Here is a 22,691-nt window from a genome sequence, read left to right on the forward strand (position 1 = left end):
ACTTTTCCACACAAATATGCAATTAATCAAAATCACAAAAAACAAGGTGAAATAGACACTCTGCCATTAAATGCAATATACTGAAATACACATTTATACACCTGTGCATAAATGACAGACATAACAGCACTAACATAGTTCATCCCCATGTGTGATACTGTGACATATGTGTGGTTATTGCTCGTGAAGGGGTCAAGTCACAATGACCGCATCGCTCCGTCTCTGAGCGCTTCTTCATCCTGCAGCGCGCAATCCAGTCGCACGCAGACGAAGCTGCTGCTCGGTTCAGAAAATGGCCGACAGGTTTTCTAGGTTCAACGAAGAGCGTGATTTCCAGGTAAAAATGCATGTTCGACGACCGACCGTGTGCATTCGTTTGTAGCATCTCTTTGCGGTTTTAACACTTAAACGAGGAGAATAACACGAAAGGCTTTAAGTTACTGCAGACTGCCTCGTGCATTTCGTTCTCGGATGACGCTCGTTAGCTAGCGCTGCAAGCTAGCTAGGCTAACGCTAGCTAGGCTAACGCTAGCGGCACTGCGGCTCTTTGCTTCCCCTCACTTCTCAGTGTTATATTTGAGATATATTTAGTTCCTGTCATGCCTTACACACACGACACAACCCTCTCTTAAATAAGCAACAACAATAACACACATTAAGATCAAACTAGCTTGTTGGTGACCTTGGGTAGTGTGGTTGTTTATCGACATATGCTAACTGTGGCTAGCTAGCTAGCTGGCTAACGTTAGCACGCAGCTAAAGCTAACTGGTACGCACATTTGTAGCACTAGCAAGAAATGGCTGTATCATTTTGACAACTAGAAATCAACCTGTGATTTACCCAGTTACACCCAGCTTTATGTTGTATAGTTATATTTAATGATATGACATGCAGATAGCTCCAATATCTATTTTAATACAAGTGTGAGGCATGATTAATGAGTAATTATAATAATAATCTTTATTTATAAAGCACATTTCATACAGACTTAAGAAGCTCAAAGTGCAAATTAAAAGATAAATAAATAGAAAATAGTCACAGAATAACATGTTTGGACAGAACAACAACAACAGGACATGTCAGCATATTAATAAAACAGAAAAAACATTTAAAAATGGTTTATACATAGAAGTGATTGAGTACATAAAGGATCAATTGAGGGATAGTTTTGGGACATACAGTACCAGTGAAAGGTTTGGACACACCTTCTCATTCGGCTACTTTGAAGAATCTAAAATATAAAACATATTCTGGTTTGTTGAGCATTTGTTTGTTTACCACATAATTCCATATGTGTTCCTTCATAGTTTGGATGTCTTCAATATTAACCTACAATGTAGAAAAAATAAAGAAAAAACATTGAATGAGAAGGTGTCCAAACTTTTGACTGGTACTGTATGTGGAGGGCACCTAAGCGCTGTTAATTCAGTTTATTTTGTATAGCCCAGAATCACAAATTACAAATTTGCCTCAGAGGGCTTTACAATCTGTACACATGCGACATCCTCACATTCACAGGAAAAACTCCTCTAAAAAAGCCCCTTTAACAGGGAGAAAGAAGGAAGAAACCTGTGGGAGAGCGACAGAGGAGGGATCCTTCTCCCAGGATGGACAGAAGTCAATAGATGTCATGTGTACAGAATGAACAGCATAACAGAGATACAACACATTCAATGGATATGACATAAATTCATATAATAAGAGTAGTAAGTAGAGTAAGGAAGGAAAACATGAAGACTACTTATAATAACAGCAGCAATTATTATAGTAGAATTATAATTATGAAATAGGTAATAGTAATGTGACTAATAATAATAATGGAAGTAGCAGTGGGTGTCAGCCGGGTCACAGCTGAAGGCACAACCACAGTCCAGGTACCACAACGATTCATGGAAACCTGCAAAGCGAGAAAGCAAAAAGGGCTTCAGGGTGGAAGCAAAGCTAATATGCGTAATGGTACAGGTAATATGTTATTGAAGAATGCTTGGCGAAATAGATGTGTTTTTAGCTGAAGCTTGGAAGTGTCAACTGAGGATGCCTCTCTGATGTTTTTGGGGAGGCTGTTTGGGAGCATATGTGAAAAAGGCTGAACGTCCAATTTTCCTTTTTGAGAGGTTTTGAGGAACTAGGAAACCAGCAGTGGAGGATCTACGTGTTGGTGGAGGAACATAGAGCAACAGGAAGTCTGTGATTCTGTGTAGTTGAGCTGCTGCAACACTTGAATTTCCCCCATGGGGATCAATAAAGGAATATAATAATAATAATAATAATGTAGGCTGGTCCTAAACCATTTGTAGATTAACATGCTCTTTGCCACTAATAGCTGATTAAAAATAATGTTAATCTGTTTATAACTTGTGTGTGATTACATACTGTATAGAAAACATAATTTAATCGCTGTTTATGTAGTTGTAATGTTGCCAGACTGATTTAGCTCACCTAGATATTGTTTGTTTCTATAATGCGAGTTAAATGTATTCTTCACTGGAAACAAACAAAGCAGGTGACTAGGAGATTCCATCCATTATTGTACAAATACATCCGTCCCTTTTGCCCAGTAATGTCATTATTTTTTACCTAATTTCATGTCTTATATTTACAACCGTAGTGCTGTTTGTTTTTCGCTTTAAGCTGTTTGTCTCTTACTTATCTGTCATCTCTGACCGCACCCAGTAAAAGCCAAACACAACTAAACTGATTAGACAAAAATAACATGAATCCATATTGGTAGTTAGGGTTAGGTTACCTTGTTCTGCCACTCATCAGTTATTTTTCATCCAAATTCCTCAGATGACATTATAATCTCCCTGCTTTACCCGAGCATCAGTCATACTTTGTGTCCATGATTATTTTTAAGCCGCCGAACGTGTTTCTTTTTTTATTTGTGTAGTCCACCAACTGGCAGTTCAAGTGAAACATCTTAAGTATGTTTGCAGGTGTCATTCTGCTGCACTTGCCGTCTCAGAAGCGGGATAATGTGTCAAAATCTGTCCATTCTGAATATAAATACAGTGTTATGTAGTAATCTGGAGAGGTTTTATCAAATAAAACCAGCCTCAAACTTCAGACGAGTTTTGGCATTACCTGAGGGCTGTTGTTTCCAGTCATGCAGTTTCAAAACATCTCTTCCAGGAACTGTTTTTCCCACATCACATTGTCCAATTAGAAAAGTCCAATAATTACTATATAGTGAACATATATGGTGACAAAAATTGATGCCACACCGATCATTGTCATTGATCTGTGTGACCGTGTGTGCTTTGTCTCCAGCGATGTGTAAAGGAAGTTAAGAACCGCTGTTTCAACAGTGATGTTCAGGGTCAGAGGAAGGGCATAGATGAATGATTTGCCCCTTGCCCTTTCATTTTTCTGACAGCTTTCTGTTCTTTCACTTACGCCCACATCATATAAGTGTTTTTGAACAAGGAGCCAGTGATGCTCTGGCTTGGTTTGAAAGCTTTTTGAGGGTCATTTGGTGTTGAAGGGGAATAGCTTGGAACTTTGCTACAATTTGCTATAGCTGTTCGATTTAGAAGCAGTCGGTTATTTTCCTCAAAAATGCTTTGATGAAATAGGTGAATTACCAGACATGCATGAAACCCATTACAGGTCTAAGCATGTGTAATTGCTTGTGTGTGATCCTCTCAATGCACTGTGTTGCTCTCCGATGGGAACTTAGTATTCTGCTTTTTTTTGGTCAGAGAGAGGTGAATTGCTGTGTGGTCTGAATGAGTCTGTTGAGGCCGGCACAGTGGAGCTCTGTGTGTGTGAGATCTGCTGCGAAAGGCATTCATATGCTCAGTATTCAGAAAGTTTCTCTGTGACTCTATGGACTAAAGCCTGCTGCCAAGCAACACGGCGCAGGAAACACCCACTGACGGTCTACCTAATATCCACAGCACAACCAGTCCAACAGCTTTGTCTGCTCTATTGATTAAAACGTTGTTGTTGGAGCTTTAGCGTGCAGCTAATCTTTAGTTGCAGAAACGCACTAGGCATTTTATGAAGTATTGAGGAAGCAGCAATGAAAACAAGAAGTCGCTGTGGTGGATGGGGGCTGTGCTGATAGCTCTTTAAGTGGTCCGAGCAGAGAGTCAGCAGGAGGAGAGATGTCGCTGGAAGAGCAAGGAGCCATTGATTTGTTCATAAATAAATCCTTTGCTCTTCCTGCTGCATCTCCCCTTGTCATAATCCCCAGCTTCACTCATGCTGATGAGGGGTCCAGTCTCATCTGAATTAATGACTTCCAGTGTGCCATCAAATCACCTCATTATTGTGGGCTGATGTGAGTAATTGCTTATCTCTGCAAAACCAGATTCCCCTAGAGAATGTGGGGCGTAAGCCTCTTTCATGGCCCAGCCCATGTTAGCATTGTCTTTTCAACAGTAACGTCTGCTGCACTGTTCTGCAGCTGTAGACTGTGCAATATTTTGCAGTGAAGCAAGAAGTCCACAATGATAGGAAGCCAATATCCTGTTGTACAAGTTCCATCTCTCAAATAGACGTGTCATATTGATAGTAGCTGAAAGCATCTAGTAAATAATATACCGCAGACTATTTTTGGAATCTCTCAGTTTTCTGCTTGTTCAACGGTCAGAAAAACAGACTCGCAAACATGACCTTCGTCTCTCCTCTGCTGCTACAGAGAGGAAGCCATCTGTCCAGAGCAGAAACTGCTGTATAAACACACTCTTTTTTTTATTTTTATTTGTTTTGGGGGGGGGGTTGCAGGACCATTACTCACTCTCTGGCCCACCCAGGGCACAGACTTAAAAATACATTTGTACAAGTAAAGCTATGCTTCAAATTGAGACAACAAATAGCCTGAGGAGGAAGTCGTCATTCACTGCCGTCACTCCTGGAATAAAGAGGGGGAAAAAAAACTCTTGTCAAGTATATTTTCAATCATAGCTTTGAATCAACTAATGCATTTGCTAACCAAAATGAAAGTCATAATAAAACATTAAAATAAAGGCTCTTTCATATAAAGACAGCTCGACAATGGGACTAACAGAGTCACATATTTCCTGTCATAATTTACCTTCTGTGTGTACTTCTTTACTCCGATGCATGGAGCTGATTTTCCAGATTTTTTTGTCTAAACCAATTCCCTAAATACCCAACCATATTAGGTTTATAATAGATTCATTTCATATCAAGTATTGTGTTTATTTCTCAATCGACTACGGCTGGGCGTTATGGGGAAAATCAAATATCATATTTTTGAACAAATACCTTGACATATTGCGATGACATTGATGACAATTTATTGTGTATTTTCATATTTCTATTTTTTTAATTATGTCTATTATTGCACTTTATTATTTACTGTACGCACCAATTAATTACCTAGCCAAATTCCTTGTATGTGTAACGTACATGGCAATAAACAGATTCTGATTCTGATTGAACAGTTTTAAAACCTGGAAAAGACAACATGTACAATTTTACCATTTTCAAAATCTTAGAAAATGTCTATTTTCATATCAATACATTGATATAATATCAATATATTACCCAGCCCTACAATCCCCCAAAAATTCAGCCCCTTCTACCAGCCAAGAAAGCGAATATACATCTAAAATAATCTTTTAAATGTGTCTTTCTCAGGGTGGGAATCACTTTGACCATTATGAAGAGGGCCAGTTGGAGCTGGAGCAGGCGTCCTTGGACAAGCCCATCGAATCGGTAAGGCTGCATCCATCATCCCGCACCATTGGACCAGCTGTGAGAGTGGATGATTGGTCCAGGGAGGAATAAGAACCCACACCTTTTTTTTTTTTACTCCATTCATTCTGTCTAGATGCATCCAGTGTTTTCTTAAACACAATTGCCACCTAACCTGTAGAACCACCTGTCTCATGTGCCATTAATGCCCCGTTTTAAGTCCCTGCCACTTCCCATGTCCTCTGCCTACTCCATTTCCTGTGTGACAGTTAAAATGATTATGTAAATGCTAGATCCTCCTGTTTTTATGTACAGCTTACAGATAGACATTTGACCAGTCTCTCATTAGTCACTGTTAGTCATCTTAGCACTATGAGATGAGATGACTCTGAAAGCATGGAGTGGATAAAGCACTGTCCTTATGGCTGTTCTCTATCATTCAGAACAAATTAGATATTTGGTAATGACAATATTTTATTCTGAATACTAGATGTATAGATTAGAGGGAGTCTCTTAAAGCAAGAATACACTTGCAGGGCAGATTTGGATTTAAAAACAGCCTGATATTTTAGGTAGTTTACATTCATACATCTGATTATTTTGCCGTGGCATTAATATTTCTGTTAATAAAAAGTGGTGGCAGTGCTTATTCCACTCCGTTTAGCAAACAAGCGGACGCACATAAGATGGTGTGAATGGCTACATTTGTGTTTGAATGAGTGTGTCTATGTAGCTTTAGAATTCATGTGTTAGTGTTTGTGTCTATAGGACAGTTATCTTATTGTACACAACTTGGGGTGTTCGACATTTCTCTCCTGCAGCGAATTGGCCCCCCTATTAGCTAAGCAGCAATGACCCGGTTTGTATTTGCACGCTCTGCTTTCTTACTCCTATCTTTAGGGTCCTTGTAACGCTTCTCTGACTGTCTCTCTCTCTCTCTCTCTCTCTCTCTCTCTCTCTTTCTGTTTCACAACTGTCACACTCTACCTCTATACTCTTTCTCTCCCTCTCTACCTCTCTCTCTCTCGCTCCCTCCCTACTACACAGTGATTCGGTGTACAGTACCCTCTGTCATTCTGTGCTGGCATGGTGCTTGTGCAACTGGGACTGCATTTTTCGCTGAAGAGGCACAAAGATAATAGCGCAGGAAGCTCACTTCTTTCTGTCTTTCCTACTCTTCCCATCCCCCCTGTCTCTGAAGCACAGTGGTGAGCAGGCCCAAACTCTGCATACCTGCTCAGTGTCAGGTCACCTCTCCTCAACGATACAGATGTGCTTTTAGAGCCAATCTGTTAGGATCAGTAAACCTGGTATAGATCAAAAAGAATGGTGTTGTTTTCCCAATCTGAAACAGATGCATTGAACATTTATATGAAAAACTGGCATGCAATATTTTTCCTTAATCAGAAGCCAGCCATGATAATGATCAAGGATACGTTATTCAACATTTAAGGCTTATGAAATAAAAAAAATACTTTTTAAAAAAATTATTTAACAACGGAAACAATAGCTGGCTAAGAAAAATAAAAAAACATATGTTCATCAATTGACACATATGTGGACATAGATTAGTCTCGCAACCTAAAATCTTTTTTACATCTAAAAAGAAATATTTTAAATAATGTTTATATCAGTGGTAAGAGCTGTAGCCTAACTATGAATGTTACCAGGCCTGTATTTCTTAAATTTTATCGGCAGCAGAAAAAAAATAGTCACCCTTGCTGGCCATGTTGATAGCATAATTTGAAAACACCATTTACATATATTTTTCACACTTTATGGTCATATTTGTAGCCTGAACATGTGCTTTGTAGAGCTAGAATCTCAAGAACCAAGAATATTACAATTTTATATCCACAATGAGTTTTATGTGTTACGTACTTTGTCACAGGCACACAAACACCCCACTGTGTGTGGGTGGTGGAGGGGGAGAGAGGCGGCCTGCTCATCTGGCTTGAGTGGCTCTTTAGCTCCTGCGCTATTATTTTATGGAGGGGCGCTGAGGGCCGCGCTGCAGCATGACACACAAAAAAAAAGAAGACAAATCAGAGAACGAAAAAGAAACACACACACTGAACATAGTCTCTTTGGAAAGTGCATGCCCAAAGAAGAAGGTGGCAGACTTTTCATCCACAGGCAAGTAACCACGAAAGTTTGCCACCGATTTAAAAACTGTGAATCCTGGAGATCATTTTAGAGGATTTGGTGACACCTGACAAATGACACAGTTCCTCTTATAGAGGCAGCATGTACCAACGTGCTAGCAAAGATGCCTCACAGCAGAAGAAGATACATTTATCTACAACTGCTTGGCCTCCAAAAAAAGTCTTCCAGGTATGATTTACACTGCACTTAAACGCATACCTAGATCATTACATTGAATGTTAAGACATAAAGTCTGTGACCATGTTGTTAGGGACACAAACCTCCGTAGTAGTGCAAACATCTGGCAGTTTTCAACACATGTTACAGCCGTGATCCGTTAGTGAAAGCTTCAGCCCAGCTGCTCGGAGCCCCTCCTCTGCCACTTATTGTGTGTGATCTATAGGCAGCTAGAGGTCTGTGGTACTTTATTGGGATCTTTTTTCTCTTTCTGTCTTTTCCCCCTTTTTGGCCTTTGCTCTTTCTCTCTAACATTGTTTTTGCATTGCATGTGTTAACTTGATAGCATTCAGTACTATTATATCTCAACACTCTGTCCTAATCACCTACTACGATTTTCCTCCCAGACTCATCCCTCCCACGCCCTCCCCCCTCTCCAGTCCCTTCCAACTCCCCTCCCCTCCTCCCCTTCCCGACCCTGTCCCAGAGCGATATGCAGCGGGCAGCCTCAGAGCCACAGACACCACACATACACACCAGAAATATAAGACACACCGGTATACAGGCCACGCAGGAAGATTTCTTCATAGTCAAGCGTTTGTTGTGTATTCCTTTTTATCCAACTTGTACCTTGGTTACGTTAAGTGGCACAGAAAGGAGACATTTTAGGAAATGTGTAGCCTTTTCCATTACAGCCAGACATTATGTGACACAGCTGTTTGTCACTTATAATTGTCTATTAGATGTCTAACACCAATAATGTGCAAAGAAAAACACAAGAAAAGGGTCACACCACTCTTTTTATTTTTATAATCCTCACCCTCGTTTTTACACTGCAAGCTCTCTGTTTAACACCAGGCTTAATCCAGTGAGCAGCAGTGGGGGGATGGGTTCAAGGTCATTGCTGAGGCCCTCCAAATGTTCTTTTTAAAGGGGGCAATGGAACGAAAATATAATAAAACAAGTAACCAGAACTAGTTGTCTGCCAACCGTGCTTCAAACTCAGTGGGAATGCGATGGTTAAAGGTCTCTGTTTAAAGACGTTGGAGACTTTTATTAACTTTGATAAACTTCCGGTTGATGATTTGGGCCATCAGATTTAAGGTAAGTACGTATTTTTAAGTTATATTTAAACATCTATATTAATCAGACTCTGCTTCTGTCATTTCTCCCCATCACTTAGTTGATGAAATATTTAATCCCCTCACGTTCAATCCGACACATCCACACTTCATCTCCATAAACTGGGAGGCAGGAGGAGCCTTCTGTTTTAGTCGTTTGGTTCTTGATGCACGAGACAGTTGTTCCCATTTAGTCACACCTGCATTGCAGGAATGTGCAGAGCGCCAAACACAACGGAGCTGCAAGAGTTAAGGAGGAGCAGCAGACAGCGATCCGTGTCCTACACCAGCTCTGACCAAAAAAACATTCCTCAGGGACCCGAGAGAGGATGATGAGTAACTGCAGCAGCCCACTTTGTTTTGCAAAGAGAGATCCCTAAAGGGTTTGTCTCAGTTTTCTTTTCAGAACATGAAAAAGCTCAGATCTGCAGTCATCAAAAGAAGATTACATAAAACATGTCATTGGGTTAATTTAGTGCATTATTATTATTATTATTATGCTTATGCCTGTTTACAGGGACACACAAACACACCCGTACTCTGCACATGTACATGGCAGCATAGACTGATTCCTAAACACTCTGAGGTCTCTTGGTGGGGTCCCCTGCATATCACTTCCCTTACCCATACTTTTTTTGCCATGCACTGTGCCGATTATAGCACAATGCACACTCTTATAAAAACATCCCCTCTTGTAGATCTCTTTTGTTTGGATAACATTTTCTATTTTTCTTTCTCCTGTATTAACAGTCAGTTGGTGGATTTATTGACATGCCTACCTTTTTTCTGTTTGTATACAGTATTATGTTTGTTTAAAATCAGAGAGAGAGATTTGCATTTTTTTAAAGTAAAACTTAAGAGAAAGCTAGCAGAATTGCAGTTTGCAGCGTTTTGGCCGGTTTCTTACGTTGTGTCACGTGTGACTGTTTTTTTGACAGCCCAGTATTTTAAAGCCAGGTTCGTATGGAAATGCCTTCACTCCACTTGCACTGCTGTTGGACTCGCCGTCGTTGCTTTCATCCGTCTGTCTGTCTATTCTTTTGGTGCACTCATCTGTAGGTCAACACGCAGTCTGCGCCTCATCTCCGTCCTCTAATACTGAGCCCATTTTGAACTAATCTCTTTATTAGAGTAAGCAGTTGCGACTGATGCCTCATCCAACCTGCCCTTCTTGTTTTTAGTATTATTTATTTTTAAATCTCACTGAGATAGAAAAAAGAACTGGAAGAGGAAACCCATTTTATTTAAGGTAGGGCTTATATTCTCTAAGCTTTCAGACTTTATACATCCCTTAGTCAGACTTAAATAAACACATCAGCTAACAGGAGTATTTATTATCCGGCTTGTTCAGGGTGCATTTTATTCTCCTCCTTTCTCCAAGTCTCCTAGATCAGCTAATCCCCCAAATCAATATAAATGTTCACTATGAGTGTTGCACCATAATGCTGCAGTAAGGGACAGAAGCATACCCAATGTCAGTGGGAGGCGAGGCGTTCACTGCAGCACATTCTGCAGTGTTTTCACACACACTGAATTTAAAGGGACAACAGATACTGTCGGCCATACTGGGTATGTAAAAACAGTGATGGCATGTTAGAATATCCTTTACTGTCCCAGTTATGAGGTGATACAGGGAGGCTGTTTTCCACCACGTGAGGCAGAGCACAGATTAATTTCTTATCTCTGTCTACAGCGGAAACTATTTGACAGTCGCACAGAGTAAGCACAGCTCATACGTCCATGAAATGGACGGGGGAGAAAAAAATCCAACACAAACGGGAAATGAAGCTATTTAGCCTCGCTCTCTTGGGAGGCAAGCATCAGCCAGATGTTTTCGGATAGATTTATTACAGTTACCGTGATAGTGATCAGTTATTATTTTTTTGCAGAAATATTAAAGAGGGCAAAAGAAAGGCAACAGTTTGTTCTGAACCACAAACACTAAAATCCAAATATACTCCTCATGAGACCTTGTGGGCGGAGATGCAGCGTGTGCTGTGTATGTGACCACCACTCCCCATCACATGCACTAACCCATTCAACCCCAGCTCACCTCCACCACCCCCAAAACTCACCTCCACCATGGCTCAGCCTGCTCTGTTCTTGCCCCCCCCCTTGTCCTGAACCTCCTCAAAGAGAACTAAATGAGCCCCGTTGAGCCATCATCTTCCTCTCTGTGCCTGACCCAGCCCCAAAAAACTAACACAAGTTGGAAGTTTTGTTTCACCCGGCCCTCCTCCACCCACCCCGCCCCACCCTTCTGTATGTGTGCCATTCACAGTGCGCTACTAACACCGACGACCCTTTTTGTTAAAACTCTAACAAAAAGCTGCATGCTGTTTTGTTCCAAACCCTCTTCACTTTCTGTTTGTGAAAGTTGATGTCAAACTCTTTGTGATTATAAATATCCTTTTTTTTGTTTGGTTTGTATGTTTTTATTTTTTTTATTTTTTATTTTTATTTATTTTTTTTGGTAGAATGCAGCACTCTGGTGAATGTTAGAAAAGCTTGGAATAGTTATAATCACAACAGAAAAAAACACTGCTTATTAAGAAATCTCATTGTTTCCTGTTTATTTGTGCTTGAGGATGTACTGTAGTGTGTAGTGGTGGGACGGTCTTGCCTTTCACTTAATGTTTTTCGTTTTCTTGCTGACCCATACTAGTGATATAACAGTCTCAGACATGTACATTTAGCCCTCAGAGTGTGCTAGGATTTCCCGTTGTGCATGTTCTCGCACTCCTCCTCTCGCCTCTTTGATGTATTGTCAGTCGCCTGATCTTGACCACATGTACACCGTTTGTATACTTTGTCATAGCGATCACTAGTATTGAAAGAAAAGCAGAAAATGAATACTTCAAAGTGAAGAGCCTGCAGTTATTTCATCCTATGCAGGCGAAAAACGACCTTGCAGTTTGGCGAACGTCCATAAAGTACGTTTTTTAATTCATGAATACTAATGATATCTATGAGAAAGTTAAACTAGAGGCATGCATTGGTGTCTTTAATAATGATTTCAAATCAAAAGTGTGCACATGGTTGGGACCAGAGCGTTGACAACAGAGCAGAGAAGCTTGAGGTGTCCAAAAATTTGCACAATAGCTATATTTGTAGCACATGGAATGGGGCTACATGCACACAATGTCTCCCTCTTTTCACCCGCACACCCACATACCCCCTCACGCGTGCATATTCTGTCCACCCTGGGCCTTGTAATGGTAATCCAAGGCCCACTAGCTCCACTTCTGTCTCTTCCTCTTGCTATATATATATATATATTTTTTTTTTTTTGTGATAGCTGCATATGTTTCATGGTGCTCCCCTTTTGTCATGGTTACGGAATCACAGCAAGCTTGGAGTTTTTCTGGTCTTCGTTTTGTTAATGCAAGATTTCCATACCTTGTTTCTGTGTCACTTTTTTCTATGTGTACAAAGACCTTGCTCTGTAGTGGTCCATATATGTATGCGTGTGTGATACATATATTGTACCCCTCCTTCCTCCCACTCCTCTTAACTTCTCAAGTTAGTGGATGTGACTTGATGTGTTATCTTAATCATCCAAAAAACATAGAAATCTTTGCTTTAAAAATATAAATGTAACTCCCACTGTAGGAGGTTGTACTGTAGAGTACAGGCTACACATAGCCTCATGTATTCATCATAGTGGAAAGCCTACCCTTTCTCTCAGTCTCCCCCCTCTACCCCCCAACCCCCACCTGCCCCTTACAACCCCTTGTGCTGGAAGACACTGATATTACACGCTGTAGGTGATGTGGATGACGATAATGATGATGGTGGTGGTGGTGGTGGTGGTGGCTGTGCTGATGATGATGATGGTGTGATTTGAGTGTTTTTTTTATTTTTGTTTTTGTTTTGTTTGTCTGTTTTTTGATCAGTACCCAAACGGGGAAAAGCTCCTCTTATTATTGGAATATTTTTGGTTTTTTTCTCCTCTGTTCTCTCTACTAGGATAACATCGGACACAAGCTGCTTCAGAAACATGGCTGGAAGTTGGGGCAAGGTCTTGGCAAAACCATGCAGGGTAAGGAATCACTCTTCTGTATACCTACGTTCAATGTATGCTGGCGGTACTGAGCCACCACGCTGTCATTTCTTTCCCCCTCACATATCCAGGTTGTTTTTATTTTTTTTAACCGGCAGCTTTTCTTTTCTCTTTCTTTCTCTGATCTTTTTCCTTTTGTGTCTGTTGCTGGGTAAATTTGATTTAAACAAACGTCATTCCAGCTGTTCCTGTCGCTCTCATGCTGCTGTTCCCTCAAAACTTGAAGGGGGGAGGAGAATGATCTGGAGGCCTTGTAAAGGATTAAGACTGAGGGCAGGGATCCTGGGGGGGTTTTGGAGAGGGAAATGAAGCGTTTCTTTGTCTTTCAATTATGCATTTAGTTTACAGCAATTCAGATTCAAGTGAGCCTTTCCCCCTTTCTAAATCAGTTTAATTGGATACAGTTATGTTTTAGGCAGCAAGTTTTGAGAAAACGTGGTTATGGACTCGGATTGCTGATGTGCCAACACATGAGTCTCGTACCTTCTCCAGATCTTACTCTGAAACTCCTGGTTGTAAACAAACGTCCTCTGATCAGCCTAAAAAAGCAATCTTGGTTACAGGAGCTAAATGTTGTTTCTCTTCTGAGGCATGGGTCGTGTATTTTGCATCTGGGTCGTGACGCAGCAGTGGTAACGAAGAGCACATGGTTCACTCTGGAAACACAAACCAGCAAACGTGTTAGCCAGCAGGAATGCAAAGCACTTGAATTAGCGGGCAAAAATGCGAGACCTTTCTCGTGTCTTGTCTGGGCCGGTTGTATTTGCAGAACGGACCCCTGTGGCAATGACATCGGACCAAGATACACAAAACTGTCTGGATTTGAGTCTGTTTGCATCGTCTCTTAATGTTTTACAAGACTTGAAATCTCTGTCCAAATCTCTTGAGTCTGTATAACATTTGCTCTAATCTATTAATATTGCCCATACACTAGAAGTGTTCTACTTTATTTTAAGATCAAAGGCGTGCCGTCTCTTCTGAGTGCAGTGAAATGCTCCGTGAGCTCTGCACATTGAATTAACTCCATGCGATGCAGAAAGCCTTCCACTAGAAAGAGGTTTGCTTTCTGAAGACATCTGTAATTGGATGGCCCGGTTGATATTGACTTGCTGCGGGCTGAACAGAGCTGAGTGTGTGGGTTGGTCTTGGCTCACGTCAGCACCTCATTAGCTCAGCCCTGCTGTGCTCATAGGCTCATAGGCTCGGAGGCAGTGGTGCAGAGCATGGCATGTTTCCACCGAGCCTCTTCCTGTCTCCTCCTCGCCCTCTTTTCATCTTCATTCTCTCTACTGTTCTGACTATTGTAACTCCCTCTTCATAGCCTCGCACCTCCCTGCACTTTATCCACAGAGGGTGATGAATAGCATCGTTCCATGAGTGATGCCAACGCTGGCAGGCCGATCTGTCCTGGCTGGCAGTTTGCTAAGACTAGAGCTTGTTTTTGCTCATCATTTCTGGCATTTAGTTTTGTCTATCCTCCTCACCTCTCGGCCCTTACCATTTTAACCTAAGATCCTTTATTTCTATAACTCTCATGCTGTCATTTTCATCTACTTTATTTCTCTTTGTTTCAGAATTTGCAACTCCTGCTTAAGTGCATTGCTCTCCCTGTAAACCCAGCTGTAGCAGGCTCAATATCAGAATTTTAATTAGAAACACAGCATTTTGCTCTTGTACTCAAGACAAGCTACAGTCTTACACGTGAACATATAAGGGCCGATGCAGAGCTAGCAAAGTCAGTGAGTTGCTTAAATTCACAAAGTAAATCTAAAGACGCAAGTTATCCGTGTTGTGCTGCTCAATTCAATTTGTAGGCAGCATAGTTAGATTACCGAAAAGTCCATGCTGGTGTCCTGGTGTTTGTGGTATAGATAATGAGATTTTAATTTGTCTGTGCGGACAACAGACTCAGAAAACTTTGTCTAAGAGAACTCTTGACTTGTGTGCTTGACGATATTAAAACATACAGTATTGTGTTGACAAAAAACTGGTTTACTGTGCGGAGACGTGTGCTTACATCACCAGATGATTGCTGCGGTGCAATTTGTTGTTGTTTGCTGACCAAAAGAGGAGGAGGAGGAGGAAGAAATATCTCCCTTTGTCCTCTGTTTCAGCGTCTCAGGTGGTATCATATTTATGCTCTTCAGGGGGGAAATAGTCCAACAGGCAGGTTTTAACTGTAAATAACTTTGTTTATATCCGCTCTCCAGATTGTCTGATTTGAAGAGCCGTGATATATTGTGTTCTGACATTTAGACGTTAAATGTTTATTGCGTGTATTGGTGAGCTGTCGAGCTGCACCTCTTGTTCATGTACATATATGGCCTTGGCTGCCGGTGTCGTCTCATAGGTATTCTGGGCCTGACGATGGCCAGGGACCAGAGTAGACCAGGACTCTGCTTCATACTTTGCAGGCTGTATAAAGAGTAAAGCATTTGGTTCGCATCGCTTGTATGTTTCCATCTGGCCTTGGAACAGCTGCATAGCAATCTATTTGATGTGATAAGGATGTGTGCTCTGTGTGGAGGAGAGAGCAAGATGCAGGAGGCTGACTGTGCTCTTGTTTTTTCTGCCGCTGGCACCGCTGATGTATGTGTGGTTATGTAAGCATCCTGCTTTGTGGGCAGATGAGACTGCGGCAAAGTGAGTCCAGTTGTTTTGTAGGAATTACCGGCCCACTCCTGGAGCCCACTATCTCTTCTCTAATTTGCTTGAATGCACTTAGGGTGTAGGCTCACAACACAATCGCACCCTTGAATCTCGTTGAAGTTTGCTGGATAATCATTATAATCTTCCTCTCCTTTCCTGTCCTTGCAAGAAGAGAAGGTTTTATTTTTTTTAAAAACGTTTTTGAAGTGAAAGCAATGTGTCCCCTTTTTTAAGTTTTTCACTGTATTGACTTTGTTCTTATTCTTCTTTTGTCCTTTTGCCCCTTTTTAGGTAAGGTTTGTTGGATCCCCTCTGTATGTCAGTATGTGTGTGTGTGTGGGTGTGTTTTCTTTCTCCCACTCTGCAGTTGACCTCAATGTAACACCCTTTTACAGTGTACCGTAGGCTAATGGCCTCTGTCAGCTTCCTCCTCTTTGCTTCATAATCACTAAACCTTTATTTCAATCTGCACAAAGAGTATGACGTGCTTTCGATTTTGAACAAAGAACCAAAAATCCATTTTAAATCGAGGTAGATTTAGGAAGCCATGATTCCATCACATCCCCTAGAATCATCATCTCCACGTTTTTTTTTTTTTAATGTTTTCCTCTTTGAGTTTCCGTTGCTGCTGTCGGGTATCTGATTGGCTGTAACCACGGCTCAGACTTTGAATGGCTTGCAGAGTAGATGAGTCCGTCCCCCCGTCCCCCCTGCTTGTTTGCCTGTTTCTTCCTCCAAACCTGTGAAACTCGTGTGTATGTGTGTGGTCATTATGTGGGACTGAGATGTGTGTGTGTCTGTTACTGACCGGGCCATAGAGTCAACTTACAGGGAAAATCTCACCACCCTTCTACACCCCCCGAATGTCTCTGTCCCCATGGTTACACGCTCCCCTTCCTCCCCCTGTTTCTTTGCCCCCTCCTGCACAGCATGTTTGTCCCAGGTGCACACCTGCCTGCCTCAAAACCGTCACACTCACCTGGGGCTTTAAGCAGTGTTGGAGGTAGTAACACGCTGAACTCCTACCTTCACATGATAGACTGAAATGTAACACAGTTCACATTTTTTCTAGTGTACTTTGGTTAAAAAAAAACTGCTGCCACATAGCAATGCAGACCCCACTCTAAGCACTGCTCAAAGCCTTGCTGGCTCTTTCCTCAGGTACATTTTATGTGTGTCATGTGTTCACTTGTTCCGGGGGGTTAAGCACATCCCCAAAACAAGCCTGCTGGCTGTAGGCGAGCGAGGAAAATGGAAGAAATGTCAGGGAGATTTGCTAACTGGGCGTCTGCGAGGCAAAAAATAAATAAAAAAAAGCTCAAAGGGAGAAAATGGTGGTCGTCCCTAGAGGCACCTGTCATCTCAGACTTGATATAAAACCACAGCTGTGTCCGAAATCATTCACTACTTCCTGCTTACCGTCTAGTTGGTTCTGTGTAGAGGAATTTATAGTGAGTTCGTCAAAATGAAAAAACGTAATCAGACACTACTCTAGACACTTTTCTCTTTGTCGTTTATAACGTCTTGGCTGTGGTACAATTTAAACGTGCCAGATCGACGTCCGCTGGTGGACCATATATTATAAATACCGACATGCATGTTTGTGATTAACACGTATGTTAGCTATTTTGTTTGAGTCGCATGTTAGCGAAAAGCTCAGAGTGAATTTAAGTTTCCCCCTCTTCAGTAGTGATGCAGCGTTTGTCTAGAGCTTTTATTTTGAAAGGTAAAAACGGAAGTAGTAAAGCAGTTTCTGCTGCCGTTGTCAATGTGGGGGTGTAATTCCCAAAATGATAAATACTTTGTGGGTGTTTGTGTTGTGATGCTCTCTCTGCTCTCGTCCGTCCGCCATTTTTCCTGCAGCGCAATGCATGATGGTACATAGGGCTTGGTTTGTTCACTACTTTTCACAATGCATTGTGGGGATACTTTGAGTCTACTCAGTAGAGTGTAATAATTCTCACTATGCAGAAATCAAAATGGAGATTTAGTGAGTAGTGAGTGATTTTGGACACGTTTAAAAAAATATATACAAAAAAGGGACAATTATTTCCCTTTATCAGACTATCCAAAAGTAGATATTACTTTTTATTCAGGACTTTTGTTGGAGGATACGCTTCCTTTTTTCCCTTTACCTGTCGGAGTTAATATGCCATCAGAATCAGCTGTTTTTTATTTTAATCATCGCCTCACCCAGTGCAGCTCCTCCAAAGATACTTCTGATGAGATATATTTTTTACGCTGATAAAGGGAAACAGGACTGGTACTTTGTAAGGGGTGGTAGTTTGATACCCTCGGGGGCATATTCTGGTTGAGAGAGCAAGACTATGCCAGGCTAGTAGCCTAGGGGACGGGGATGAGCGGTTGGGAGAGAGTGGTGAGAGAAAATCCCTGTAAGCACCTAGCCCTGAGTGAAGGGATGAGGGGGTGGGGTGGGGGTGGGGGTGACACACTGAAGCCCCTCTGGTATTAAACCCCCCTAAACCACACTCCCAACCCCACCCTCCCTTCTCTATGTGCCTCAATCTTCCTGCTTAACCAATTGGTGTTTCTTTTTTACAGCGATTTGATCCTGCCCATGTTGTGCTGATGGTAAACTTAGTGGTAAATGTTATTTTATCCCCCAATTGAATTGTTTTTTTTTGTTTTGTTTTGATTTCTCCCATTTTTTTTGTTTTGTTTTCCTCTCATCAGAGCACCAATGCTACATAGGCTTTCAATTCTCTCTGTATTAGTCCCTCATTCTGCTGCTTGTATATTATCATGCATACGTATTACTCTTAGAACATTGTCATTTCGTTTGTTTTCAGTTTTTTTTTTGTTTTTTTTTAAAACCTTGTGATTCACACCCTGTGATTTAGATGCACATTGTTTTTGTCTGGTCCCTTTCTTTTCCACTGGAATGGGTAATGTGGAAGTATTGTCACTGTGTTTAAAGATTGGTGATAGTTTGGGATGACTGTAATTGTTCATTAATCTTTAATTCTGGGCCTGGCTCGTGACTCCGTTCAGACAGACCACTGCAGTGGCTGACGAAACAGACCCAAACGCTTTTTTAAAGGTTTCACTTCTCTACCGCTGTAGGGCAAAGAGTGTGAACAAACACACACACACACACACACATCTATCAGTAGTAGTATTGTGATCTTGATATCACACAATCAGTTCTCTACTCGGTGGAATAAGGCCTCCACGATTATGCAAACATGAAATAAAAGAGTTCCGGCTAAAAGTACCACAGCTGACAGACACTGCAGTGGAACTGAGAGTCCAGCTAGGCCATTATATGTTACAATGCCCATGCATCTATGATTTCAGAATGAATATGTCATTGGGCTGTGATGACTAAATTACTCAAGGAAAGCACAGGAATGACACAGATATTAGCATCAAATAATATTCTTACCTTCCTCTGTCCAGAAAGGTACGAATGTGTCAGGAAGTAGCTCATTTAAAGTAGTAGATTCACAGTTTAAGGAAAGTTTAAAGACTACAAACGATTATTATTTAGTACATTAAACATGTGGTCTTTGGGCTCTTTTTGGCTCAAAGTATTACTTAGAGGGCCAGTGGAAAATGTAAAGTATTAGCCTTCTGTTTTTTAATTTTAAGTCAAATTTGTACGAAATAAACTACTGGCCCAACTCTTCTGAGGCATCACAGCAGTTAAACTTCTATGTTTGCAAGCCCAATGCTTGTTGTTATTCCATATGCCCAATGGTATACATGAAAAATGAATTCATGAAAAAAAACCTCAAATATGTGGGGGAAAAAAAAAAAAAAACTGAAACCAAACTTAATTGATAATCACTATCAGTAAGATTGATTATTGTATCTGGCTGGCAACAGGAGCAGCAGAACTAGTCCAAATTCTTTTTATGCCTTTTTGTTTTAAGACCCCCCCTCCCTCCCTCTGTCTATCTGTCTGTCTGTCCTCCCCTTCCTTCTCCCCCCTTCCCATCCCCATGTTTTACCAGGTAAGTATCCCCATCCCTTGCACTGTCACCATGGCGATACCTGGCCTGTGACGTCACTCTGCTGTAGTTCAGTGCTTGTGTCCTTTTTTAATTTTTACTCTGTCTTTCTCTCTCTGCTTTGTTTGGCTGATTTATGAGTGGATTAAGCAATTCTGTGTCAATCTCCAAAGTAGTTTTGATTTTTTTTTTTAATATATATATATATATTTTATATCTTTAATGTTTCATTCTGTTTTTTGGTTGTCTTTGGTTTGTTTATTTTCCTACAGTTAATTTCCTTCCGATCCAGCTCTTTTCACAGCTTACGTAACGTAGCTTAAGTAGACACAGAAACAAATAACCTTGAAGCTTCTAGTCATGATGAGGAAAGGGGACAAGGGAGCAGATTCGGACCTGTGGACAGTTCAGAAAGAGATGATGCAGTAGGCCCTTAGATAACATTGGGAGGCCTTGTTTCCCGTATCGAGGGTGTCGCAGTGGTGAGCGGTGGCAGCAGCTGCTCGGCCTGTTGCAACTCCCTCCACAAACACGCAGCCCCTCAATCTGGATCGTCCTTGATAAATTTGGCATTCTGGTTTAACAGGACTGCAGCAATGAACGGGCGGAGGAGGAGGAGGGGTGGTGGGCTGTGCGACAACACTGAACAGATATGGAAACAGATTGGCTTCAAACTGACAGTCTTGTTTCTAGGGAACTTAATCTGTCTCTAGTAAGACGTACTGCTGAACAACCCTGTTGCCCCTTGACTTCATTCAAAACAATAAATGCAGCTAATTTGACTCATTCAAGACACAAATCAGCAGCCAGGTCACATTTAAGTAAAGTTAAATATATTGGTCAATACTTTGTGGCTGCAGTAAGCTGTGAGAATGGCTGGTGTTTGGTTCACTGTAGCTTTCTGGTCTCTTTGCACTTCAAGGCAAAAATTCTCTAACCCCAGCACCCTATGCTCTAAAAGCAGGCTGTCTCCGAGCTAGCCCTCCGTCAACGTCCCAGAAACTCACCTCGTCCTCTCTCTGTCTCTTTTCCCTTTTAGGACGCACCGACCCTGTGCCGATCACCCTCAAATATGATGTCATGGGGATGGGACGGATGGAGATGGAGGTAAGATGCCGTTTATTTCATCTCCATGACTTGTTTTCAAGTTGATCTTAATGAATACAAAATAGAAGCATCTGGCAGTTTTTAAATGTCCTGGTTGTCCTCTAGGGTTGGGCGACATGTAAACATTTTCTTACCGGCCACTTTCAGCCCAACAACTGCTTCGTTCCACCAGCTGTTTTAGTTGTTTTTGTCTTATAAACTCGCAACACCTATTTTCGTTATCCGACAGAAAAAAATACAACCGTTCCCCTTGTGAATACGAGTCAGAAAAAAAACCATATTTCATAGAGTTAGTTAGATGTGAAATTATAATAGCTATACATGCTGTTTTTCCTGTTTTCGTTTCGTTCTTTGGAGGCAGGCCGTTAAATAAAATGTTCTCAGCCAATCACTGATAGTAATATATTTGATTTCCGTGGCAGAAAACGCATAGATGATCTGCAGAGCACCGTGCATGCACAGAGCCAAGTTTCAGCTGGAGTCGTGTAAAACTCAGCAGCACTGCACTGTTGAGCAGCGAAAAGCATTCTCTGAAATGATCAATCACGCTTCACCAACTGGCAGCCTGACAGACAAGTCTGAGTCTGTTGGATGCCAGAGGAGCACTCACCTGAATGAATTTTATAGGCACCAAATGTTAATCGTTCCGTGGAGAAAGATTCATGGTATGGGTTAAGTCTCAGTGCTACAACATGACCTAGATCCTGTTGCACCAAGCGCAGTGGTTTGTCAAGATGTCTGTTAAAGATTTCGACTGCTGTATGCGGAGACCTGACCTCGACCCCAACACACACACACACCATAGAGATCGCATCAAACATGAGATATCGTATGACAAAGGAACACTTGCTGCCTCTATAAACACACAGACGCTTCAAATCTGCTGCCTGCAGAAAGCCAACGTTCCAGTATTTCAGTTCCTGTTGTAAATTGCGTTTGACCTTCACAGTTTCCGCTGAGTGTCATTCATCTATCTTAAGGAGGATTATGAAGGAATGCTTCCATGTTAACGTTTTCCAACAATCCATCATCTTCACTATAAAAGTCCAACTGAAAATGTATGTTGTCTGCTAGAGTCTGAATATCTGCTCTGTAAATCACTTTGTCATGTGTTCTCCTTTGAGAAACAAATCAGGAACCCCTAGTTCAGCATTCATCCGGTTACGGAGATGGAGGACTCGTTTATATGCAGCCAACTGACCAAATGGGGTTTCAGTTGGACTTAAGCAATCTGTCAGCATCAGAAACATGTAGGATAGTAAACACAAACCGACCAATCATAGCCCCTGTAGCCCAACTGTGCCTACGGCGTAACAGCTTGTCTACACAGTTTACTAAAGCCAGGAATGGAATATAAGATGAAACCAGACCTGCTCCCTTTGCTTCATGAGTGTTTTTGTTTTCTGCAAGTGCTGCAACTGCTGTGTCTGTCTTTTCAGCTGGACTATGCAGAGGACGCCACAGAGAAGAGAAGAGTGCTCGAAGTGGAGAAGGAGGACACAGAAGAGCTGCGGCAAAAATACAAGGTGAGGCCCTTCACCTTTATTATTCTGATAGTTACTGCTGGTTCCATCACACATTAATGTTTTTCCTCTTAACACATTCACCCATTACTTCCTGTATTTCCTATCAACAATAGGACCAGGTGGAAAAGGAGAAAGCCATCGCAAAGGCTCTGGAAGACCTGAGAGCCAATTTCTACTGTGAGCTATGTGACAAACAGTACACCAAACACCAGGAGTTTGACAACCACATTAACTCTTATGACCACGCTCACAAGCAGGTAC

At 41.5% G+C, this 22,691-nt stretch overlaps 1 protein-coding gene across 1 annotated transcript in view; it reads left to right on the forward strand.

The window, feature by feature from the left end:
- Window positions 1–228: 228 nt before the first annotated feature.
- Window positions 229–22,691, forward strand: part of gpatch8 (G patch domain containing 8) — a 28,534-nt gene continuing 6,071 nt past the window's right edge. Inside the window, 6 exon segments of the mRNA XM_054608342.1 lie at window positions 229–337; window positions 5,612–5,689; window positions 13,081–13,153; window positions 20,837–20,904; window positions 22,344–22,430; window positions 22,544–22,687. Coding sequence (XP_054464317.1) covers window positions 293–337; window positions 5,612–5,689; window positions 13,081–13,153; window positions 20,837–20,904; window positions 22,344–22,430; window positions 22,544–22,687 — 495 coding nt within the window. The 5' untranslated portion in view covers window positions 229–292.

The sequence above is a fragment of the Anoplopoma fimbria genome, chromosome 11 (genome assembly GCF_027596085.1).
Source record: "Anoplopoma fimbria isolate UVic2021 breed Golden Eagle Sablefish chromosome 11, Afim_UVic_2022, whole genome shotgun sequence".
Classification (NCBI taxonomy): Eukaryota; Metazoa; Chordata; class Actinopteri; order Perciformes; family Anoplopomatidae; genus Anoplopoma; species Anoplopoma fimbria.